General features: G+C 44.2%; 1 protein-coding gene across 2 annotated transcripts in view; it reads left to right on the top strand.

The window, feature by feature from the left end:
- The window catches only part of LOC126470499 (importin-9), a 150259-nt gene that overhangs the window by 64103 nt on the left and 59215 nt on the right, over positions 1-26941 (top strand). For both annotated transcript variants that reach the window (XM_050098379.1, XM_050098380.1), the window contains exons 8-10: positions 120-218; positions 15562-15811; positions 16117-16264. In XM_050098379.1, the coding sequence (XP_049954336.1) occupies positions 120-218; positions 15562-15811; positions 16117-16264 (497 nt within the window). The remainder of the gene's footprint in view (positions 1-119; positions 219-15561; positions 15812-16116; positions 16265-26941) is intronic.

The raw sequence follows: 26941 nt of genomic DNA, 5'->3' as shown, positions 1-26941 counted from the left end.
ATATGTATTTACTCATTCTACATCAAAATGACTAGCTCACACTTATGGAGCAATGGAACACCCAGATCAATTAATAAACAAGCTTGAAAATATGGTGTTTTGTCTTTCCCTTTATTCAGGCAAAGAGATGGACTGAAAAGCCAGAGCGATATATCGATGAAGAGGATGAGCACACTTACACATTCTCTGTTCGGATATTAGCTAAGGATCTGCTACGGGTGAGTTCGGTGTTTCAATGTTGTGCAAAAGTATTAGTACTTCACAAGTACCTCTGGGTTTCAGGAGACAACTGCTCGAAAACTGACACATACAAAAAAATTCTCTTATCAGTGGATAGAATATCTTTCCAAGTTTAGTCATGAGACACACCATGGTGTAATTAAAGTGCACCATTAGGGTTTAAGCATGTCAGAACATGTAGACAAATCATCTGCTTCATATTGATGCATCAAATGAATTCGCATTTGCAGACTGGCAACTGAGTGAACAGATTTACAAAATTGGCTGCTGTCATAATTCCTGCCTGTGCAGCAGCAACTTCAGAGAGTTTCACACCCAAGCTTTTCTGCCTCGTATAAACCATTTAGGTGTCAAATGGTGCCCACATTGAGCACCTGTAATGATTAAAAACTTGGACAGAGACTACAACCATTTACTATCTGTAAGTTTTGTGATTTTTGTGCAGTGTCAATTTCTGAAGCCCCACAGGTACCGATGAATAACCCTGTATTTAAATTAATGAATTTCTCACCAGTCTGTTGTAAAAAATGAAAGATTCAGTCAACATTGAATTTTCTCACATTGTTTGAGCAACAATAACAGTAAATATTAAACCTGACATGTTAGTCAAGAGATTTGTGGTGATAGTGTTAAAAGTAGACTTCAAAATGTGGCATTTATTTTTATTTGAAGTAGTATCTATTTTTTATAACAGATTACATGTATAAGTTTAGAACATATAAGAATTCCATTGTGTTATTGGCATATATTACACTTTATACTAGGGAATTACCTTGTTAGCTACTATGTGTCACTGTTTAGAGGAAAAAAAGAAAGCCACTCTGTTCCCGTGACATGACGACTTCTGTCCTCACCCAGGCAGTGTGGCCAGCAGCATGTGTCAGCACAGCTGGAAGGTCTGCACCTGTCCACTTGAGCACAGCTGGCTGTTCTCTCAAGCACAGCTTGTGATCTCCATGTAGTGCCGAAGGATAACAGCCAGAAGCAGTCATTGTAGTTGGGCCTCAGCAGCTCCAGTAAACCACACACGGCAGTTGAGTCAGTGATTAAGGACAGTCTTGGGCCCAGGAGGCTATGAGGTCATGCATCTGCCCTTGTGGATGGCATCTTGCAGTCCATCACAAGATCTCACCCAGAGAGTGCAGGCTGGCCGCTCACGCATCCATGCAGTGCTTGGTTTTGGACCCACCTCACCACGGCTGTGACATGTCCGTAGTGTGGAACTTCATGGTTGATTCAGCGGGCCAGTTGACTGCCGAAATCCATCTCCATGTAGTCATCATGGTTGACCTGCAACTTAAGTAATTCTCTCTGATTCCAGGCAGAATGGCTACACGACTGCTTGCCTTGAGCCATTGGGGTCCATTATCCATACTCCTCCTCCTATGTCTATGATGCAGTCCCTATGTAGGGGAGAAGTGCAGTGTTCCTGTTCCAGCGCGTTTCAGCCCCGCATACAGGTTGCTAGGAGCTGTTGTAACTGAAGTGTATGGGGTTTTCATAGCATGTCAATGCCCTGTGTTGTCTGATTACGCAAGTCTCCACACTTGTTTATAGTGCCCACCAGGTCATGCTTCCTCACCTGTGAGCAGTGTCATAAACCTGCCTCAAGAACTGTCTGCTTAAGAAGTGCCAGTGCCTACTACCCAATGTGTCCATCAGTCCCTTAACTTCTACCTTCTGGCCATAGCCGCACAAAAGAAACAGCGCGCCAACCAAAAGAGAGAGTGTACTGTGGCTGCTGAGCGCACCTAGTGGCAGGTTTAGAAAGCAAACTGCCATTTGCCTCGTTTCGCTCGGACAAGTGAACCTCAGCTGCTGAAGTAAGCATGTGTGCAGCCTGCTTGTCAGATTAGTGCAATGAAGGACTTTTCACAAGAGATATCTCTAATGCTTAGCCAAGCATATGGGGAGGACTGTAAGAGACACATGCAGTGCTACGAATGGCTTGCAAGTTTTCAACAATGCAGAATGTCAGTCTGTGATGATTCAAAATCTGGACGTCCTTCAAAGTCAACAGAGGATGACCATGTGGATAGCTTTTGTGCTGCAATTCACAGGAATAGTCATGTAACTGTTTGGGAAGCTGCTCAGGTGGTGGACATCAGCATAGGACCATGCCATCAAATTTTGAGTGAAAAACTTGATGTCATGTCAGTGCAAAATTTGTACCACGTTTGTTGACTGAAGATCAGAAACAGACCCATGTTGAAATGTGTGAGGAACTGGTTGCTGCTGTTAATGACAATGAAAACTTTATTAAGAACATAATAGCAGGTGATGAGACATGGGTGTAAGACTATGATGCTGAAACGAAGATACAGTCGTTGCAGTGGGTGGGCAAAGGGCCACCTCGTCCGAAAAATCACGCATTATTTGGTCAAAGATAAAGGTGGTGATGGTTGTGTTTTTTGACTACAAAGGTATTATTAATCATGAATGGTAAACCAGGAAGTAAGTCTACCAGCAAATCCTTGTGCACATGAGGAATGCTCTGTGCAGGAAGAGGCCTGACTTGTGGGAAACCCAGAGTTGGATGTTGCATCATGACAGTGCACCAGCTCACGCGTCACTCCTTGTCTGCAGCTATCTAGCAAAAACCACATTCCTGTTGTGCCCCGTTCACCGTATTTTCCTGACCTAGCGCCCAACAGACTTTTCCTGTTTCTCAAACTGAAAAACGTGTCGAAAGGACAGTTTCCAAACCATATAAGAGATACAGGACAACACGACAAGAAACTTGCGTGCCATCCCACAAAATGTGTTCCAGGAGATGTTCCAAAATGAAGAAACAATGAGAATGGTGTATTGCCAGTAGAGGGGCTATTTTGAAGGGGACAGTGCTTAAAAAGTTGTACAATAAGCAATAAAGCTGATATAGCAAAAGTTCGGTTTCTTTTTGAACAGATCTCATATGTCAGCATTACATTAAGATCATTCATGTTATTTGTAGAGAGAGAAAATTTGATTGCTGACTGTATAGTTCGGCAAGTTGTTGGTTTCCATGGTAACTACATTTAGGTAAGTTTCTTTAAATGATTATAGCCACCAGTAACTCCATGTGGTGTTAAGGCCTGAAAGCAAAATCTGTAGATTCGTACTTAATTTACATTATCATTTAAAATCATTCCTTTCATAAAATCTGATCGCAAACCTCTTACCTTCTTAAAATTTGGACCTTTGTGTTTCAGTATATCACATTTTGTGTCTGAAGAATTGCCTTCAGAAATTAATCTTCACTTTCAGCTTGTACAGGGTTATTACAAATGATTGAAGCGATTTAACAGCTCTACAATAACTTTATTGTTTGAGATATTTTCAAAATGCTTTGCACACACATACAAAAACTCAGTTTTTTTAGGCATTCACAAATGTTCGATATGTGCCCCTTTAGTGATTCGGCAGACATCAAGCCGATAATCAAGTTCCTCCCACACTCGGCGCAGCATGTCCCCCATCAATGAGTTCGAAAGCATCGTTGATGCGAGCTCGCAGTTCTGGCATGTTTCTTGGTAGAGGAGGTTTAAACACTGAATCTTTCACATAACCCCACAGAAAGAAATCGCATGGGGTTAAGGAGGCCATGACATGAATTGCTGATCATGATCTCCACCATGACCGATCCATCGGTTTTCCAATCTCCTGTTTAAGAAATGCCGAACATCATGATGGAAGTGCAGTGGAGCATCATCCTGTTGAAAGATGAAGTCGGTGCTGTCGGTCTCCAGTTGTGGCATGAGCCAATTTTCCGCGGGCTACGCGTGAAACTTGTCCGCACGCGTTCAACCGTTTCTTCACTCACTGCAGGCCGACCCGTTGATTTCCCCTTACAGACGCATCCAGAAGCTTTTAACTGCGCATACCATCGCCGAATGGAGTTAGCAGTTGGTGGATATTTGTTGAACTTCGTCCTGAAGTGTCGTTGCACTGTTATGACTGACTGATGTGAGTGCATTTCAAGCACAACATACGCTTTCTCGGCTCCTGTCGCCATTTTGTCTCACTGCGCTCTCGAGCGCTCTGGCGGCAGAAACCTGAAGTGCGGCTTCAGCCGAACAAAACTTTTAGTTTTTCTATGTATCTGTAGTGTGTCGTGACCATATGTCAATGAATGGAGCTACAGTGAATTTATGAAATCGCTTCAATCATTTGTAATAGCCCTGTACTTGTGCATGGAATCAACAACTTTCTTTGTTTCATCACAGCACTGACCTTCACATAATTTTCCAAATAAAATCAAACAATAGAAAGTTCTGGCTAGAATAACAATATTAAGAAAAGGAGAAATCACTACTCACCACAGAGAGGACTCTTTGAGACACAAAAATGTGTAATGAAAAGACTACTTTACATTTAAACTTTCAGCCAAAAGGCCTCCTTCCAGAATGGCAAACATGCGTACATTTGCAGTTGGAGAAAAAATAACCTCCTATATGAATATAAAGAGTTCAGATGGAAATCCAGTCCTAAGGAAAGAAGGGAAACCTGAAAGAGTATATAGAGGGTATACTCAAGGGAGACATACTAGATGGCAATATCACAGAAATGAATGATGATATTGATAAAGATGAGATGGGAGATAAGATAGGTAATTCAGAGTTCTGTCAAACTATTCTCGCATTAAGTGGAAACGAGTCCCCGGGAGTAGACAATATTCCTTCAGAACTGTTGACAATGTTCGGAGAGTCAGCCTTGACAAAACTCTTGCATCTGGTGAGCAAGATGTATGAAGCAGGTGGAATACCCTCAGACTTCAAGAATAATATAATTCCAATCTCAAAGAAAGCAGGTACTGACAGGTGAGAATATTGCTGAACTATCAGTTCAATAAGTCACAGTTGTGGTGAAATATTAACTCAAATTATTTACAGAAGAACGGAAAAAATGGTAGTCTACGGGGAAGAACAGTTTGGATTCCAGAGAAATGTAGGAACATGAGACACAATACTTTGACTTCTCATAGAAGATAGGTTAAGGAAAGGCAAACCTACATTAATAGCATTTGTAGACTTACAGAAAGCTTTGACAATGTTGACTGGAATACTGTTCAAAATTCTGAGGGTAGCAGGGGTAAAATACAAAGTAAGTAAGTCTATGTACAACTTATACAGAAATCAGACAGCAGCTACCACAGTTGAGGGGCATGAAAGAATAATAGTGGTTGAGAGTGGAGACAGGCTTGTAGTCTATTCCTGATTTTATTCAGTCTGTACATTGAGCAAGCAGTAAAGGGAAATCAAAGAAAATTTTGGGGTAGGAATTTAAGTTCAGGGAAAAAGAGATAAAAACTTAAGTTTTGCAATGACATTGTAATTGTCAGATAGCTAAGGACTTGAAAGAGCAGTTGGACGGGATGCACAGTGTCTTGAAAGGAGGATAGAAGACATCAACGAAAGCAAAATCAGAATAATTGAATGTAGTCAAATTAAGTCAGGTGACACTGAGGGAGTTAAATAAGGAATTGACACTTAAAGTAGTAGATGAGTTTTCTATTTGGGCAGGAAAATAACTGATGACCGAAGTAGAAGATATAAAACGTAGATTGACTATGGCAAGAAAAACATTTCAGAAACTGAGAAATTTGTTAACATTATTAACATTTAAGTTGGGAAGTGTTTTCAGAAAGTATATGTCAACACACATTTTAAAAAAGTTTTGTGTCACCTCGGTTCTGAGAGTTCCGGAATCTGTACAGAAAATTGGAACAGAGATCAACATAAACATCATTTCTGCCCTTTTTATTGCTCATGAAAACCACACATTGGATGTTGTACCACCATACAGTGAGACCTTCAGAGCTGGTGGCTGATTGATGTACACACCAGTACCTCTAATAACCAGTAGCACGTCCTCTTGAATTGTGCATGCCATCGTCATGGCATACTATCCACAACTTCGAGGCACAATGGGTTCAGATTGTTCCACCCCTTTGTGGGTCTGGGGGTTAGAATAGACCCGAAGTATTCCTGCATGTCGTACGAGGCAACTAAAAGGAGTTTCACACGTTTTGGCCTTTGTGATGGTCCCCGGTAGGGTTTGACCTCCTTTCTTCAAAATTTTCCCGAAGAGTGAGCCAATTGGGGAAGGGTGCTTTACATGGTGCATCGTGTCCATCGTGCATTGAGATCTGTAGCCCACTTTCTCGTCGTAGCGTTGCAGTCCTGCCCATTCTCCATCTCTTGGGCGAGGCCCCTTTCTGGCAGAGTTTTCCACCATGCACTATGCAGTGTTGTTTTCTGTGTCGATGATGACCATGGATTTCTTTGCACCTGATATCCAGCATGGTAGACAGTCTGTTGTGGTGGGGCCGCCTTGTACCCTGTTGATTGTAGCCCCCTGACCACACAGGGATCAGCTCTGCTGATGCTTGCGCCGTTGAACTCCCCACATATGCCAAGGAGTAGATGCCCATCCACCTGGGGCATTGGGACTCCCAGCAATGGCCATCCTGCCAGGTGGTCTTTGCTGCGGCTGGGTGGCACTTGTGGGGAAGGCCCCTGGTCGGAGTGGGTGGCATCAGGGCGGATGAAACGCGATGAAGCATAGTCCATCATCTCTTGCTGGTGATAAAACACCAGCAGTCTCTAAGCAATCACGAGCTCAATACAACGCACAGAAGTAAGACCCCAAATCATTCCCATCCGTGGCCACACCATGGGAGAAACATCAGGCTAAGGATGGCAGTGGATCTTATTCACCTCGGTACTTTGTATGTTAGAGAGCTGATTGGTAAACTTTCATAACGATGAAGCCTCAGTTTTTAGCTGAGCATTCAGAGGACAAGTTCGAGGAGTTGAAGGGCTTGTCCGTCAAGATGATGGTCTACCGCTATGATCTAAAGCCCTATAGCCCTCCCCGATGTGGTGCTTTAAGTACTGGAAGTTCGGCCATATGTCTTCCCACTGTACTTCCAGCATCACATGCCGAGATAGCAGGTGCCCATCACATCCTAATACTCCATGTGCCCCATCTCCCATCTGTGTCAACTGTGGAGAGCATCATTCGGCTTGCTCGCCTGACTGCAGGATTCTCCAGAAAGAAAGGAAAATCATGGAGTAAAAGACCCTGGACCGACTGACCTGCACTTATGCTGAGAGAAAATTTGAATGCCTGCATCCTGCGCGTATGACATAGTCTTCCGCTGCTGCTACAACAGTTCTGGCACCATCAGCTCTGCCAACCCAGGTCACCTCAGAGAGCTGGAAGACTACACTTGCCCACTTGATGGTAGGGGGCATTTCCCTCCCTGTTGCTCCCGCACCACCTACTTCAGGAGCAACCTCCACCCCAACCATCAGGAACGTCCGTCCCCACTTCTAAGCTGGAGAAGTGTAGGTCGTTTTCGATTCTCTCGCTAGGAAGGGTTCCCTTGGGTCACTCTCTTCCCAGGTTTCTGCCAGTGGGAAACATGGCTGAAGAGCTCAAAAGCAGCTGGTCGTAGAGCTTCACGCTCATCCTCAGTCCCAGAAACTGAGCCAGTGAAGAAACACAAGGAGCCGCGAGAGAAATCCAAAAAGAAAACACCTAAGACAAAGGAAATTGCAGTGGCACCCACAGCACTGCTAACTACAAGCTCTGCGTCTGAGGATGGGGTCGAGATTTTGGCGTCCGCTGACGACCTAGATCCCGCCAGACCCTCAGACACAATGCATATAGACTGCTCAGGCAATAGGTTGGTGGCAGCAGTTGACTCTGAGGTGTAAATTGCCTCATTGAATGTTCCATGCCTTCACAGTCTAAGATGTCATCCTCCAGTGGAATTGCGGCAGTTTCTTACACCGCCTGGCTAAGCTTTACACCTGCTATCTGCATCGCCCTCTAGGAAACTAGGTTCCCGGCAATGCGGTCGCCTGTCCTATGCGGTTATAAGGGATATTACAGGATCCATAGCGACTCTTTAAGTGTCAGGTGGAGTTTGCGTTTATGTCCGAAACTCTGTCTGTAGTGAACATGTGCCCCTTCAAACCCCTCTTGAAGTTGTGGCTGTCGGAATACGGACGATGCAGGAAATAACTGTCTGCAATGCATGTATTCCTCCAGATGGTACAGTACCTCTGAATGTATAAGCTGCACTGATCGATCAACTTCCTAAACCTTTCCTACTTCTGGGAGATGTTAACGCTCATAACACTTTGTGGGGTGACACTGTGGTTACTGGCCGATGCAGAGATGTCGAAAATTTACTGTCTCAGTTCGACCTCTGCTTCTTAAATACTGGGGCCGCCACACATTTCCGTGTGGCCCATGGTAGTTACTCAGTCTTTGATATATCAATTTGCAGCCCAGGACTTCTCCCATCTATCCACTGGAGAGCACATGACGACCTGTGTGGTAGTGACCGCTTTCCTATCTTCCGGTCACTGCCGTGGCATTAGGCCCATGGACACCTGCCCATATGGGGTTTAAACAAGTCGGACTGGGAAATTTTGGCCTCTGCTGTCACTGTTAAATCTCCCCCACACAGTAACATCGATGTGATGGTTGAACAGGTGATGACTACAATTGTTTCTGTGGCAGGAAAGGCGATCCCTCACTCTTTAGGGTGCCCGAGGCATAAGGCAGTCCCTTGGTGGTAGCTGGAAGTTGCTGAAGAAATTAAGAAGTGTCAGCGAGCTCTAAAGCGATGTAAGTGCCACTTTTGCCTGGAGTGCCACATAGCCTTTAAATGGCTCCGTGCCCATGTTTGCTACCTTATCAAACAAAGGAAAAAAGAGTGTTAAGAGAGAGATGTCTCCACCATTGGGTGCAACACGTCACCTTCCCAAGTCTGGGCAAAACCAAATGTCTTTTCGGGTACCAGGCCCCAACAGCTGTCCCCCATGTTACCATAAACGACGAGCTATGTACAGATGCAAACGCGATTGCTGAGCGCTATGCTAGAGCCTCTGTGTCGGAGAACTACCCCACAGCCTTTCTCACCCTCCGATAGTGGATGGAAAGGGAAGTCCTCTCATTCACTACATGCCACAGTGAACCCTATAACACCCCATTTACAGAGTGGGAGCTCCTCAGCGCCCTTGCACATTGCCCCAACACAGCTCCTGGGCGTGATCGCATCCACAACCAGATGATTTAAACATCTCTCATCTGACTAAAAGCGACATCTTCTCATCTTCAACCAAATCTGGCACGATTGCATCTTCCCATCCCAGTGGCAGGAGAGCACCATCTTTCCGGTTCTCAAACCCGGTAAAAACCCACTTGATGTCAATAGCTGTTGGCCCACCAGCCTCACCAACATTCCTTATAAGCTGCTGGAACGTATGGTATTTCAGCTGTTGGGTTGGGTCGCGGAGTCATATGGCTTGCTGGCTCCATGTCAAGGTGGCTTCTGCCAAGGTCGCTCTACCACAAATAAACTTGTCTATAGAGTCTGCCATCCGAACAGCCTTTTCCAGACGACAACACCTGATTGCCGTCTTTTTTGACTTACTTAAAGCATACGGCACAACTTGGCGACATCACATGCTTGCCACATTGTGTGAGTGGGGTCTCCGGGAACCACTCCAGATTTTTATCCAAAACTTCCTGTCACTCTGTATTTTCTATGTCCAAGTTGGTGACTCCCATAGTTCCAGCCATATCCAGGAGAATGGAGTCCCACAGTGCTCTGTATTGAGTGTCTCACTATTTTTAGTGGCCATTAACGGCCTAGCAGCAGCTGTAGGGACGTCTGTCCCACCTTCTCTGTTTGCAGACAACATCTGCATTTTGTACTGCTGCTCCAGTGCTGCTGTTGCTGAGCGTCGCCTCCAGGGAGCCATCCACAAGGCGCAGTCAGGGGCTCTAGCTCACGGCTTCTAGTTTTCAGCCACAAAGTTGTGTGTCGTGCACTTCTGTCAGTGTCGTACCGTTCATCCAGAACCCGCACTTCACGTTAATGATATCCACTCACTGTAGTGGAGACATATAAATTCCTAGGGCTGGTTTTCGACGCTCCACTGACATGGCTCCCTCATCTTTGTCAGCTTAAACAGAAGTGCTGGCAGCACCTCAATGCCCTCCATTGCCTGAGCAACACCAATTGGGGAGCAGATCGCTGTACACTGCTGCAGCTCTACAGAGCCATTATCCAATCCCGAATTGATTATGGGAGTGTGGTTTATGGTTTGGCATCGCCTTCAGCATAGCATTTACTTGACCCTGTGCACCACTGTGGGGTCTGATTAGCGACAGGAGCTTCTAGGCGAGTCCGGTGACCAGTGTACTGGTGGAGGCTGGTGTCCCTCCACTGCAGATCAGACTTGGGCAACTGCTCGCCAGTTACACAGCACACAGTCATAGTTCCCCTGAGCATCCGAATTACTGTCTCCTTTTCCGGCCCGCTGCAGTCCATCTCCGCGTCGGGGTTAACGATTGCGGTTCGCGTGCGGTCCCTTCTCTCCAATCTGGAGTCCTTCCCTTTACTACCTCTACTTGCGGTCCTTTCACATATGCCTCCATGGTGTACGCCTTGTCTGCAGCTTTGCCTGGACCTTTCGCATGGCCCTAAAGACTCCATTAACCCTGCAGCTCTCTGCTGTCGCTTCTTCTTGATTGTTGAAGTGTTCTGGGACTCTGAAGTGGTTTACACTCATGGCTGGGTTACACTCATGGCTCAATGGCTGATGGTCGCATAGGCTTCGCATATGTTAATGGAGGACATATTGAGTAGTACTCCTTGCCAGTTGACTGTAGTGTTTCCACTGCAGAGCTGGTGGCCATATCTCGTGCTCTTCAGTATATCAGCTTATGCCCTGGGAAGTCATTTCTCGTGTGTACTGACTGAGCAGCCTACGAACTATCGACCAGCGCTACCCTCACCACCCTGTGGTAGACTCCATTCAGGAGTCCATCTATGCCCTGGAACAGTCCCGCCGCTCCGTGGTGTTTGTATGGACCCCAGGACACGTCGGAATCCTCGGCAGCGAACTTGCTGACAGGCTGGCGAATAGGTGATGTGGAAACCACTTCTGGAGATAGACATCTCCGAAGTTGACCTGCATTCTGTCTTACACCCCAAGGTTTTCCGGCTTTGGGAGACAGAATGGCATAACAGCATGCACAACATACTGCGTGTCACTGAGGAGGCTATGAATGGGTGGAAGTCTTCCATGTAGGCCCCTCGTAGGGAATCAGTTGTCTTCTGCTGACTCCATGTTGGCCATACGTGGCCAATGCATGGTAACCTACTCCGTTGCGAGGACCCACCTCAGTGTCGCTGTGGATCCAAAATGACAGTCGTCCACCTCTTGCTGGAATGCCCAGTTTTAGCCACTCTGCAGTAGACTTTTAACTTTCTCAGCACCCTGCCTTCGGTGTTGGGCAAATATGCCTCCACAGCAGCTTTAGTTTTACGTTTTATCTGTGAGAGTGGGTTTTATATTTCTATGTTGGTTTTAGCGCATGTGCTTTGTCACTGTGTCCTCCACCCTGGTGCTTTTAGGGTGGAGGTTTTAATGTGTTGCAGACTGGCTAGCTTTCCCTTTTTCTCCTCATGATTGGCCAGCCACTGTAATCGGATTTCATGCTTTAATCTTTTGTTTCTAGCATCTCTCTATTGTTTTCTTGTCCTCTTTTGTTCCTTTTAGTGTTCGTTGCCTTCCCTTCGTTCTTGTGGCTTTTCCTTTCTTTCCGTTTTGAGTTATATGTTTCATCCGTTTTATTTTCACACTTGTGGTATTGTTTTGTTAGGATCAAGGGACCAATGACCTCTTAGTTTGGTCCCTTCTGCCCTCTTTTAAACAAACAAACAAACCAACCAATCAGATTGTTCCACTCCTCAGTGGCTATTTGGCGTAGATCCCTCAGTGGCTGCTGGGTCACGTCGTCCATGAACAGCCCTTTTCAATCTATGCCAGGCATGCTTGATAGGGTAGAACATGCTGGCCACTCTAGTCGAGCGATGTCACTTCCTGAAGGAAGTCATTCACAAGATGTGCACGATGGGGGTGTGAATTGTCATCCATGAAGACCAATGCTTCGCCATTATGCTGCCGATATGGTTGCACTATTGATCGGAGGATGGCATTCAGGTATCATACAGCTGTTACAGTGCCTTTCATGACCACCAGTGGTGTACATCGGCCCCATATAGTGCCACCCCAAAACAGTAGGGAACCTCCACCTTGCTGCACTCGTTGGACAGTGTCTTTAAGGTGTTAAGCCTGACCAGGTTCCCTCCAAACATGTCTCCGATGATTGTCTGGTTGAAGGCATATGCAACACTCACTCATTGGTGAAGAGAACATGTTGCCAATCCTGAGCGGTCCATTCAGCATGTTGTTGGGCCCATCTGTACTGCGCTGCATGGTGTCGTGGGTACAAAGGTGGGCTTCGTCATGGACGTCAGGAGTGCACTTCGCTCGCCATCATGCAGCCTATTGCGCACAGTTTGAGTCATAACACAACATCCTGTGGCTGCACAAAAAGCATTATTCAACATGATGGCTTTGCTGTCAGTGTTCCTCTGAGCCATAATCTGTAGGTAGCGGTCATCCACTGCAGTAGTAGCCCTTGGGTGGCCTGAGCAAGGCATGTCATCCGCAGTTCCTGTCTCTCTGTATCTCCTCCACATCCGAACACCATCGCTTTTTTTCGCTCAGATGCCTGGACACTTCCCTTGTTCAGAACTCTTCCTGGCACAAAGTAACAAAGCGTGTGCGATCGAACTGCGTTATTGACTGTCTAGGCATGGTTGAACTACAGACAACACAAGCCGTGTACCTCCTTCGTGGTGGAATGATTGGAACAGAACAGCTGTCGGACCCCTTCCCTCTGTTGCTGCTCATGCATGGTTGTTTACATCTTTATGTGGATTTAGTGACATCTCTGAACAGTCAAAGGGAGTGTGTCTGTGATAAAATATCCACAGTCAAATCTGTCTTCCTAAGTTCTAGGAACTGGGGTGATGCAAAACTTTTTTTGATGTGTGTGTGTGTATATGGAAGTGAAACATTAGGGATGAACAGTTTAAGACTAGAAGCTTTCAAAGTATGGTGCTACAGAGGAATGCTGAAGATTAGAGAGGTAGATCACATAGTTAATGAGGTACTGAATAGAAATGGGAGCAAAGAAATTTATGATACAACCTGATAAGAAGAAGGGAATCGTTGGTTTATACACTCTGAGATACCAAGGGATCACCAATTTATTATTGGAGGGAAGTTTGTGTGTGTGTGTGTGTGTGTGTGGGGGGGGGGGGGGGGGGGGTTAAAAATCATAGAGGGAGACAAATAGAATAATACAGTGAGAAGATTCAAAAAGATGTAGGTTGAAGTAGTTAGAGATGGAGGCTTGCAAAGGATAGAGCAGCGTAGAGAGCTGCATCAAACCAATCTTTGGACTGAAAACTGCATCATCTCCATTTATTTCATACCCAGTACCTCAGTTACTCATTTCAAGTAGGTCAGTTAAAGTAAAGAGAATGTACTAACCATAGATTCATTAGGTGTAGATTAAAAACAAGATGCCAACTTGCAAAAGAACTCCTCGGACAGGAAATAAGAAATGTAGATCATGAATTACTTTTAGAAGAAAGGGTATACTGTACTAAACAAAGTTCAGCATCTTTGGTTCTTTTGTATCATTCGTTATTTAACAAAAGTTTTTTATGTGAACACACTGCTGTTTCGAGTATGCAGAAGGCAAGAGAGAAATCTTGTGTGGAAAGGACAACTATCATGGATCAGGTAAGAGGTTTGCAGAAAAAATTACAGAAACAAAGCAAAATATGCCAAATTAAACTATTCTTGGAGGGAAATTGAGAAACGAAACTTGTTGGGTTGATGACGCTTTTTCAGGTATTTTATTGTATGATAAGTTGGAAAATTACACATGTTTGAAGATTTTGTAAAGTGTCTGTAGCTTGAGATACATAAGAAACATCTAGTTAAAAACCGAAATTCTGGAAATAATTTCTGATGAATTGTGTATATCCAGTCAAGATACGAAGAAAGGAAAGGCGCTTGGCAATGACAATTTAAAGGAAATAAATTATAGCTAGAAGAGAAGTAGTATAAAAGTAACATGCAAAATTATTTGCATACCAAATGTGAAATTGAACAGTAATTGGAATTACAGGAACTTAGTAGAGCAAGTTTGAAATTACACTGGAAATTCACTTTCAACAAGACCTTAATGCATAAATAACCTACTGAAAAAAGTTGTGCAAATTAACAATAAAGTTTTCACTTTGACTCCTTCTGTGTAAGGCATCTGAAGAAAACAGCTGCATGTACAGTAAAAGAAATAAACATAACAGTGAAAATCACCTTGGGTTGTTTTAGGCTGTGGAATAGGCTTCATAACTAAGTTTCCAATGTTGAAAATAGAAAGTTTACAATTAGTGTATATTATCAGTCCCTCTCCATGGTATATGAAACTTCAGTGCAAAAATGCCATTAAAAATGGAAGGTTTCTCAGCAAGTAACGAAGAAATGCATGATGGGAATTTTGAGAAGAGAGGGCGAAGAATAAATCAAGAATTAAACTGGGTATAAGATAAACAATTACACAATCTTTAAGTAAATAATTATTTTTTGGGGAGTGTTTAAAAATCTCCTACTCCCTGTGTTTAAATGTGTATGCAGTGGTTAGAAAGTATATATTGCAGTTCTTTTTAGTGTACTCTGATTGACTCCCATAGTCAAAAGATGAAATTTTGTATCATCCCTTACTGAGGACACTGATCACAATTTTTGTAAGAAGTGATGGTAAATGAATAAGTCGATTATCATTTTTAAGCTGTCTTTTTTAGTAATAGGGTAGCTGTTACTCCTTTGATTAAACCTGTAAATGAAACAATTGAAAATCCAGGATGGAATGTAACAGTATGACGAAAAAGAAAGTTGCTACTCACCATATAGTGGAGATGCTGATTCACAAATAGACACAACAAAAAGACTGCCAGAAAGTGAGCTTTCAACCAATGATGTCTTTGTCTAAAAATTGCGTGTGCCCCCCCCCCCCCCCCCCCACACACACACACACACACACACACACACACACACACACACACACACACAGACAGAGAGAGAGAGAGAGAGAGAGACCTTGTTGGCTGAAAGCTCACTTTCTGACAGTATTTTTGTTGTGCCTATCTGCAACACAGTATCTCTGCTATATGGTGAGTAGCAATTATCCTTCTCATAATATTGCAAACTTGAAAATGGTTTGAATTCAGAGTTCTACTTACATAAGAATTTCCTGTGTTGTAGGGTGAAATGCAAATTCAACATTGCTGTAGTTTACTTTCCGTTATGCAAGCTATCAGCTACTGGTACCTTTCCTTTTGATTTATTGCAGTCTGTGAGTTTAATATTTCTTGTTGCAATTTTCTAGTCAATATTTGAAGAATTTGAAGCCAAAAGTATTGGAGCACTGAGTCATGCTATGACCAAACATTTACAAGCATTGGAGACTGAAAGAAATACGGACAGTTCCAGCTGGTGGAAAAGCCATGAGGCTTGCATGTGTGCATTGGAAGTAGCTCATGAAACGGTCATGGAGCAACTGGAACATGGTGAAGAGTTGCATTTTGACTTCAGTGGGTTCTTACAAAACGTTGTTGTTGCTGATATGAATCAAACTGGTAAGTTCATTAACATAGTTTAACATTTCAAAATCTTGGCACTTTCGTTTTGTCGGAGTTGCTTTTATAGCCTATGTTCACAAAGCATCACCAGGTACTTGGTTCACCTTGATCACTCTCTATCACCACCACAATAAAACAGTTAGTGCCTTTTTCAGGGCTATCAAAGAACCTCATTAAAACTGTACATCAGTAGCACCTATTCCTCTTTGAACACAACTGTGTATAGTAGTAAATTGTTTGTTACCATTTGATTTATGGTGACACATAAGCCAAGGTCTTATGAAGACTGCTTATTTCTTTAGGTTCTCCATACCTGCTGGGGCGGTGCCTGTGTGTTGGAAGTTCGTATGCCAAATTGATGTCACCAACTCTGCTTGAGCAGTTCTTACAAGCTACTGTCAGTGGTTTACAGGCTAACCAGGCACATCAAATAAGAATATCTGCTGTCAGGTAAGTTATAAATATGTGTAGCTGTGTCCTTTGTCATGTCTAGCTGTCTAATGCTTGACATACTAAAGGGGATTATTACATGTCTTGAGTGTTAACTGTGTATGACACTTAACTATCTGAACATTGCAGTGATCGCATGCCACTGCAAGTTTTGTAATTGTACCTGCTTGAACACAGCAAAAATAACATTTCTGGACACTGCCAGAGGGTGATTCAGCTGGCAAACATCACCTCCTCTTTAAATATACAGGTACAACATAGTTCTTCGGGTTTTGATGGTCACCCGGTTCCAAAATATGGCTATGTTGGTTATTGATACTGTTATAGCGCACAGAGCTGGTGCCAGATACTTCGTAGATGTGTGTCATTGGGTTCAAATCAGGTGAATTTGGTGGTAAAATCATCATGTGTTCTCCATCATGCTCCCCATCCATTGTTGCTCCATTTTGACCTTGACACACAGTTGTCTTCCTGGAAGAAGCCATCACTGTTGAGGAAGCCTTTAAGTGTAAAGGCAGTCAGGTAGTCCTCTATAATGTTCATAGTGTCCACAGCTGTTATTGTGCCTTTGTTTGCTACCGCAGGTCCTATGGAAGACTTGGGAACATATCCCAATAGCGTAAAACTGCCCCCATTAGCCTGTCTATGGCGAGGTGCAGCTTTTCACTTGGATGACAGTGACTGAACACTACCATTGACCTGGTGCAACAAGAAACAAGACTCATCCAGTGAGGTGATAAGTTTCCAATGACTCAGTCAGATATCTGATCCCATGCTCACTGTAGTCGTAATTGACCATTTTGTGGGGTAATCGTTGGAACACCCAGGCTATCTGTTGCAGAGCCCCATGTTGAACAATTTGTGTTGAACAGTGTGCTCCAAAACACTTAGATGTGCACCAGCATTTTACTGTCATAAGATCTTTCACAATCGTCACTCATACGGCTTTATGGAGTGAGCAAGCCTCAGACTTTCATGTTCTGTTATGAGATGTGGACGTTGAACATCTTGTTACTTATTCACAATTTCACTGTTGTTGACCACTCACAGTAGCACACATATAGCCAGCTTCATCCAAAGGAAGCTGCAAATAAGCATAATGAAGATCAGTCTTGGAAATGAAATGAACTACACAGAGTTTGTCCATGAGTACCTCAAGCCATGGATTTACACTGTTGCATTGAAGTCTTCACATAATCATAACCTGCCTGAAGGTTCTCTTATTATGACTAAGGTGAAGCCCACTGGCTGGCTATTACAGGGGAAATCACATGTTCTGCCAAGATAAGAGTTCTGATCTGATAGTGTGAGTGATGGGCCATGCTTGGCAAGACGTTTGGTGGGGGTGTGTGTGTGTGTGTGTGTGTGTGTGTGTGTGTGTGTGTGTGTGTGTGTGTGTTTTCTTTCATGGTAATGTGAACCTCAAAGTTAGTAAATTTGCCTTGGTCATCTTGAAAGTCACTAAATTCACAACACAATTCAGCTACCTTGTCCATAGGCACAAGAGTGTTCAGAGAGAACATTGTCTTGAATGTGCAAATCAAAAGAATCCATGCCAAATCTATCCATCAAAGTATTTGTCCAGCACAGCTTGTAATTCTCACAAGGAATGCTTTGAGAGTGGGACGTGGGGTAAAGTTCGCAGGCAAGCCTGCACAGTGACACATTCTATTGCAAGAAAATAAGGTTGCTTGTTCTTACTTTCAATGTGATGTGCTGAGCTGTACTCCATACTTGAACCATTCCTTGTGTTTTGTCAAAAGCACCTAATGGTGGTGTGGAAACAGGTGCTACTGGCTGTGGCTGTGCTGCGGGGCTGCATGGGGTAGCCATGCGGTCCAAGGTGTCATCACGGTCTGTGTGACTCCCCCTGTCAAAGGTTAGAGTCCTTTCTCTGGCATGGGCATGGGTGTTGTCCTTTGCATAAGTTTAAGTTAGATTAAGTAGTCCGCAAGCTTAGGGACTGATGACCTCAGCAGTTTGGTCCTGTAAGACCTTACCATAAATTTCCAAATTGTGACCTTACCATAAATTTCCAAATTGTGCTGCGGGAGGTGACTTGTTAGCTTGCACTGTGAGCAGTCTTGTCATTTCCGTCAAGAATCTGCCTCTGCTGTGTCTAAACTGAACAATCTGTGTAATGAACAGTTCTTGTGGAGAACTATCCATGGTAACTAAACACAAAAGTTACAATGTAAAGTGTCCAGAGTGACTGAAAGACTGAATTAACACCAGAAAAGTAAAAAATACAGGCAAGTGCAGGCCAAAGTTGGAACACCTGTGGGTAGTCTCATTGCCAGTTGTCCATCCAGGACCAGATGCCTAGTAATAAGTGGGTGCTGATACAGAGCAAAATAATTAGAAGCACACAAAATATGTAGGAAAGATTGTTTACTTTGCTTTCTTATGCAAGTGTAAATGGTATTGGACACTAGTCTGTTACACAGGCACATTCATCATAAACAATCTTACTGTGTCAAACTAGTAACCCCACAAAGGCTCAAGAGTGAACGCCACAATTAGATTTGCTGGTGTCATTGTGGCATATTCTCAAACCAGCTCAGTGATGACACTACTTGGGTGTGCAGCAAAGGGTGAGGCTATGAGCCAGTAGTGGATTGGCAGGACAGTCCCTTGTTTCTGCCAACCTCTGGTCATAGAGTGCATGATGTGGTGAAAAGTAAACTATACCTGTGTATTTAACTGTTAAGATGAGTGTCTACTAAATTACTCAAGAGCCAAGTAGAGTTATTTTCTTTTTGCAGGGCTTTGTTAGTACATCCTAAGTTACTTGTGGCTGCTTTTTGTTTTTCCTAAGTCTTATATCAATTCTTACACAGTATAGGGCTAGGGACTGCTTATTGTGAGTGGACAGAGAGAATTGGCTGCTGTCTGTAAAAAGCTGAAAGCTGCATTAGCTGTAACATTGGTTTCAATTACTTTTCTACTTAACAACGGAAATATATATTAATTTTTGCATTCCAAGCATTAGTAAATTGTTGAGACATAATCATGAAATACATGTGTGTGTGGAAGAAGAAGAAGAAACAGCTGAATCTCACTGATTCAGTGCTGTAAGCTACCATTTCATCATAAAGAAATACTTTCAAATCTTCAGCTTATATTGCTGAAATCAAAAGTGTATATTTCTGTTGTCTGTTCTTATTACAATAGGCACTTTCCTTGACACACAACAGTTTTGCATCGGGGTCTAGTGATTTGTACTTATCACAATTCACTCTACTTCCAATGCATGAATATTTTTGTAAATGCAACTTTTGCTTCAAAAGTGTTGAAGATTCTTGCTATTTGTAGCAGCAATAGTGGAATTGATTTATTCTGGGTTGGGAACTGTTTTATTACTTCTGATGTTTGCAGAAGAGATAATGTTTCCTCTTCAGCTGTATTGTTGGCCTATATAGTTGCTCGAGAGAGAACTTACAGATCATCATTAATAATTTTCCTGGTCATGCTGTTTTAATAGGGGGTGACTTCAACATGCCAGGCATAGATTGGAAGAGTCGTGCTATAAAAACTTGAGACCGGGATTCACCCCCACTGTGAGTCCAGGGGTCAGAATAGGCCCGAGGTATTGCTGCCTGACGTAAGAGGCTACCAAAAGGAATTTCACACGTCACGACCTTTATATGATGAGCCTGTGTAGGGTTTGACCTCCATTTTTCAAAATTTTCCTGAGGAGCAAGCCAACTGGGAAGGACGCCTTACATGGTGCATCGTGTCCATCGTGCATAGAGATCTTTAGTCCACTTTCTCATCATCGCATTCCAGTCCTGCCCGTTCTCCATCTCATGGGCAAGGACACCTTTCTGGGTGAGTTTTCCACCATGCACTATGCAGTGTCGCTACATGCGTCGATAATGACCATGGATTTTTTTGCACCTGATATCCAGTGTGATAGCCAGTCTGTTGTGGTGGTGCCACCATGTACCGTGTAGGTACATCATGACGATGAAACATCAGTTTTTTGTTGAGCATTTAGAGGACAAGTTTGGGGAAGTGGAGGGCTTGTCCAAAATGAGATCTGGGTCAGTCTTGATCAAAACAGCATCCTCTGCCCAGTCACGGACATGACTCGCTTGCAACAAGCCGGGGGATGTGTCTGTAACCATCATGGCCCAGAAGAGCTAAAATATGGTCCAGGGTATCATATTTCTCAGGGAACTTTTGCAGTCTGACAGTCACCTCTCAGAGCCAGAAGACTACACCTGCCCCCTTGATGGAGGGGGGAGGGGGCGGGCATTTCTCTCCCTGTTGCTTCTGCACCACCTACTTCGGGAGCAACACCCCCCCCCCTTACCCCCCCCCCTCTGCCCCCAACCATCGGGGACGTCCGTCCCCCACTTCTTAGACGGATAAGCGTAAGTCGTCTTCAGCTTCTCTCGCTAGGAAGGGGTCCCTTGGGTCACTCTCTGCCCAGGTTTTTGCTAGTGGGAAAGATGACACCCGCCAGTGGCTGAAGAACTCAAAAGCAGCTGGTTGTAGGGCTTCACACTCATCCTCAGTCCTGGATGCTGAGCCAGTGAAGTCCTCCCAGTCAGGGAAACCCAAGGAGGAGAGAGAGAGAGAGAGAGAGAGAGAGAGAGAGAGAGAGAGAGAGAGAGAGAAGAGAAGACTGCTAAGACCAAAGAAGTTGTGGTGGCACACACCACTGCAACCTACAAGCTCTGCGTCTGAGGATGGGGTGGAAATTCTGGTATCTGTTCAGGACCTAGATCTTGCCAGACCCTCGGACACAATGGATATAGCCTGCTCAGGCAATAAGTTGGTAGCAGCAGGTGATCCTGAGGTGTGAACTGCCTCATTGTATGTTCCATGCCTTCCCAGTCTCAGGATGTCGTCATCCTCCAGTGGAATTGCAGTGGTTTTTTCCACTACCTGGCTGAGCTACAGCAACTGTCAAGCTTTACACCTGCTGTCTGCATTGCCCTCCAGGAAACTAGGTTCCCGGCAATGCGGACACCTGCCCTATGCGGTTACAAAAGATATTAGGAACCGTAGCGACTATAATAAAGTGTCAGGTGGAGTTTGCGTTTATGTTCTAAGTTCGGTCTGTAGTGAACCTGTGCCACTTCAAACCTGCTCAAAGGTGTGGCTCTCAGAATAAGGAAGATGCAGGAAATAACTGTCTGCAATGTATATCTTCCTTCAGAGGGTGCAGTACCCCTGAATGTATTAGCTGCACTGATTGATCAACTCCCTAAACCTTTCCTGCTTCTGGGAGATTTTAATGCCCATAGTCCCTTGTGAATTGGTACCATGCTTACTGGCTGAGGCAGAGATGTCGAGACTTTACTGTCACAATTCGACCTCTGCCTGTTACATACTGGGGCTGTGACACATCTCTGTGTGGCTCATGGTAGTTGCTCGGCCATTGAGTTATCAGTTTTCAGCCCAGGACTTCTCCCATCTATCCACTGGAGAGCACATGACGACCTGTGGAGTAGTGACCACTTTCCCATCTTCTGGTCACTGCCCCGGCATTGGGCCAATGGACGCCTGCTCATATGGGCTTTAAACAAGTCGGACTGGGAAACTTCGACCTCTGCACTCACTGTTGAATCTCCCCTACACGGCAACATCAATATGGTGGTTGAGCAGGTGACTACAATTGTTTCTGCAGCAGGAATCACGTTCCCTCGCTCTTTAGGGTGCCCAAGGTGTAAGGAAGTCCCTTACTGGTCGCCGAAGTTGCTGAGGCAATTAGAGCATCAGCTAACTCTGCAGTGACACAAGTGGTACCCTTCCCTAGAGCATGTAATAGCCTTTAAATGGCTCCATGCCAGTGTTCGCCAACTTATCAAATGACAGAAGCAGGAGTGTTGGTAGAGATACATCTCTACCATTGGGTGCCATATGTCACCTTCCCAAGTCTGGACAAAGATCAAACGTCTTTTCAGGTACCAGACCCCAAAAGGTGTTCCCGGTGTTAACATAAATGGCGTGTTATCTACCGACGGAAACGCAATTGCCGAGCACTTAGCTGAGCACTTTGCTCGAGCCTCTGCATTGGAGAATTAACCCCCAGCCTTTGGCACTCTCAAACGGCGGCTGGAAGGGAATGTCCTCTCATTCACTACACACCACAGTGAATCCTATAATGCCCCATTTACAGAATGGGAGCTCCTCAGTGCCCTTGCACATTGCCCCGACACAGCTCCTGGGCCTGATCGGATCCACAGCCAGATGATTAAACATCTCTCATCTGACTACAAGTGACATCTTCTCATCTTTAACCAAATCTGGCACGATTGCATCTTCGCATCGCAGTGGCGGGAGAGCACCATCTTTCCGGTGCTCAAACCTGTTAAAACCCACTTCATGTGGATATCTATCAGCCCATCAGCCTTACCAACATTCTTTGAAAGCTGCTGGAATGTATGGTATGTCGGCAGTTGGGTTGGGTGTTGGAGTCACATGGCCTACTGGCTCCATGTTAGGGCGGCTTCTGCCAGGGTCGCTCACCACTGATAATCTTGTCACTTGAGTCTGCCATCCGAACAGCATTTTACAGGCAGCAACATGTGGTTACCGTCTTTTTTTACTTACATAAAGCATATGACACAACCATGTGACATCATATCCTTGCCACATTGTATAAGTGGGGTCTCTGAAGACCGCTCCTGATTAAAATCCAAAACTTCCTGTCGCTCCGGACTCTCCGTGTCAGAGGCGATGCCTTCCATAGTTCCATCCATATCCATGAGAATGGAGTCCTGTAGAGCTTTGTACTGAGTGTGCCTCTATTTTTAGTGGTCATTAACGGTCTAGCTGTCATGCCCTCTGTCTCACCTTCTCTATATGCGGATGACTTCTTAATTTCATACTGCTGCTCCAGTACTGGTGTTGCTGAGCATCGCCTACAGTAAGCCATCCACAAGGTGCAGTCATGGGCTCTAGCACATGGCTTCCAATCTTCAGCCGCAAAGTCATGTGTCATCCACTTCTGTTGGCATCGTACCATTCATCCGGACCCATAACTTTTTCGTGACAATCCACTCACTGTAGTGGAGACATATTGATTCTTAGGATTGGTTTTCGATGCTCAATTGACTTGGCTTCCTCATCTTCATCAGCTTAAGCAGAAGTGCTGGCAGCACCCCAATGCCCTCTGTTGCCTGAGCAACACCAATTGGGGTGCAGATTGCTCTGTTCTGCTGCAGCTCTACAGAGCCCTTGTCCAATCCAAAATTGACTATGGGAGTGTGGTTTATGATTGGGCAGTGCTCTGTGTTGCATTTACTCGACCCTGTGCACCACTGCGGGGTTAGACTAGAGACAGGAGCTTTGAGGATGAGTCCAGTGACTAGGGTACTTGTGGAGGCTGGGGTCCCTCCATTGCAGGTCAGACGTGCACAACTGCTCGCCAGTTATGCAGGACACATTCGTTGTTCTCCTGAGCATTCGAATTACAGTCTCCTTTTCCCACCTGCGGCAGTCCATTTCCCACATCAGCGGCCCAGGTCAGGGCTAACGATTGCAGTTCGTGTGCGGGCCATTGTCTCTGAACTGGAGTCCTTCCTTTTGCCACCTCTACTTGCGGTCCGTTCACGTACGCCTCCATGGTGTACGCCTTGTCCGTTGCTTTGCCTGGACCTTTCACATGACCCTAAGGACTCTGTTAACCCACCAGCTCTTCGCTGTCACTTCCTCTCGATTGTTGATGTGTTCCGGGGCTCTGAAGTTGTTTACACAGACGGCTTGATGGTCGCATTGGCTTTGCTTACATTCACGGCTGCCGTGTTGAACAGCATTCCTTACCTGATAGTACCTTTGTATACACTGATGGCTCTCGGACTGACAGTGGAGTCGGGTGTGCATTCATCATTGGCACCTGTGTCTTTTGATATCGGCTCCTGGCCCACTCCTCAGTATTTACAGCCGAGCTTTTTGCCTTGTATTAGGCCATGGAGTACATCCGGTGACACAGTCTTCCCAGTTATGTGATCTGCTCAGACTCAGTCAGCGCCCTCCAAAGTATCTGTGCGCTGTACACTGCTCATCCGTTAGTGCAGCAGATCTACATGTACATGGTTACTCTGCAATTCACACGTGAGTGCCTGGCAGAGGGTTCATTGAACCATTTTCATACTACTACTCCACCGTTCCACTCTCAAATGGCGCATGGGAAAAAGGAACACCTAAATCTTCCTGTTCGCGCTCCGATTTCTCTTATGATCATTTCTCCCTACGTAGGTGGGTGTCAACAAAATATTTACGCATTCGGCAGAGAAAGTTGGTGATTGAAATTTCGTAAATAGATCTCGCCACAAAGAAAAGACCTTTATTTCAGTGGCTACCACCCCAACTCGCATATCATATCAGTGACACTCTCACCCCTATTGTGCGATAACACAAAACGAGCTGCCCTTCTTTGCACCTTTTTGATGTCCTCTGTCAATCCTACCTGGTAAGGATCCCTACCATGCAGCAATATTCCAGCAGAGGACGGACAAGCGTAATGTAGGCTGTCTCTTTAATGGGTTTGTCACATCTTCTAAGTGTTCTGCCAACAAAGCACAGTCTTTGTTTCACCTTCCCCACAATATTATATATGTGGTCTTTCCAACTTAAGTTGCTCGTAATTGTAATTCCTTGGTATTTAGTCAAATTGACAGCTCTTAGATTTGTGCGATTTATTGTATATCCAAAATTTATTGGATTTCTTTTAGTACTAATGTGGATGACCTCGCACTTTTGTTTAGTGCTAATTGTCACTTTTCGCATCATACAGAAATTCTCTCTAGATCATTTTGTAATTGGAATTGATTGTCTGATGTTACTAGACGGTAAATTACTGCATCATCTGCAAACAATATAAGGGGGCCGCTCAGATTATCAGCTAGATCATTTATGTAAATCAGGAACAGCAGAGGGCCTATGACACTACCTTGCAGAGCACAAGATATCACTCCTGTCTACTTGATTTACCATCTATCACTACGAACTGACCTCTCGGAGAGGAAATCATGAATCCAGTGACACAACTGAGACGGTACTCCACATGCACGCAATTTGATTAATAGTCACTTGTGAGGAACAGTATCAAAAGCCTTCTGGAAATCTAGGAATATGGAATCACTCAGAGATCTTTTGTCGACAGCACTCATTACTTCATGGGAATAAAGAGCTAGCTGTATTGCACAAGAACGATATTTTCTGAATCTGTGTTGGTTATGTATCAATTAGTCATTTTCTTCAAGGTGATTCATAATGTTAGAGTACATATACGCTCAAAAATCCTGCTGCAAATTGAGGTCAGTGATATGTGTGTAATTCAATAGGTTACTCCTATTTACTTTCTAGAATATTGGTGTGACCTGCGCTACTTTCCAGTCTTTAGGAACAGACCTTTTGTCAAGTGAGCGGTTGTATATGATTGCTAAGAAATGTGCTATTGTGTCTGCTTACTCTGAAAGGAACCTGATTGGTATACCATCTGGACTGGAAGATCTGCCTTTAAGTGATTTGTTTCGCAACACCTAAGGTATCTACTTCTATGTGACTCATGCTAACAGCTGTTCCGGTTTTGAATTCTGAGATATTTACTTAGTCTTCTTTCGTGAAGGAATTACGGAAAACTGTATTTAGTAACTCTGCTTTGGTGACACCATCATCAGTAACATTTCCATCACTATCGCACAGTGACTGTATTGACTGTTTTTTGCCACTGGTGTACTTTACATACGACCAGAATCTCTTTGGGTTTCCTACCATATTTTGAGACAATGTTTCATTGTGGAAACTATTAAAAGCATCTCGCACTGACGTCCACACTAAATTTCGAGCTTCCGTGAAACTTAGCCAGTCTTGGGGATTTTGCGTTCTTCTGAACTTGGCATGCTTTTTTTTTTTTTCATTGCTTCTGCAACAGTGTTCTGAAGTGTTTTGTGTACCATGGTGGATCAATCCCGTCTCTTATTAACTTAGGCGGTATAGATCTATCTATTGTTGTCAATATTGTATCTTTGAGTTTTAGCCATATCTGGTCTACACTTACATAATTAGCTTGGAAGGAATGGAGACTCTCTCTTAGGAAGGCATCAAGCGAATGTTTATATGCTGTTTTAAAGAGATATATTTTGTATTTATTTTTAGTGGTTTTGGTTGACATGGTATTGAGCCTCGCTACAATGATTTTGTGTTCACTAATCCTTGTATCCGTCATGACGCTCTCTATTAGATCAGGGTTATTTGTGGCTAAGAGGTAAAGTGTGTTTTCGCAACCATTTAAAATTTGTGTGGGCCCATAAACTAATTGTTCAAAGTAATTCTCAGAGAAAGCATATAGTACAATTTCGGAAGATGTTTTCTGTCTACCACTGGCTTTGAACGTGTATTTTCGCCAACAAACCGAGGGTAGATTGAAGTCTCCACCAATTATAACTGTATGAGTGGGGTACTTATTTGTAATGAGATTAAAGTTTTCTTTGAACCATTCAGTTATATCATCTGAGTCAGGGGGGTCTGTAGAAGGAGCCAATTATTATTTTGGTATGGTTGTTGAGTATAACCTCTACACACAGTAATTCACAGGAACTGTCTATTTGAACTTCACTACAAGATAACTACCAACACACACAAACACGCCACCACCTACTTTATTTATATCTCTCCTTTCTGAACACTGCGCCTCTGTAAAAATTTTGACAGAGTTTG

The sequence above is a fragment of the Schistocerca serialis genome, chromosome 3 (genome assembly GCF_023864345.2).
Source record: "Schistocerca serialis cubense isolate TAMUIC-IGC-003099 chromosome 3, iqSchSeri2.2, whole genome shotgun sequence".
NCBI classification, from domain to species: domain Eukaryota; kingdom Metazoa; phylum Arthropoda; class Insecta; order Orthoptera; family Acrididae; genus Schistocerca; species Schistocerca serialis.
This window is presented reverse-complemented; position numbering and strand designations above follow the sequence as displayed.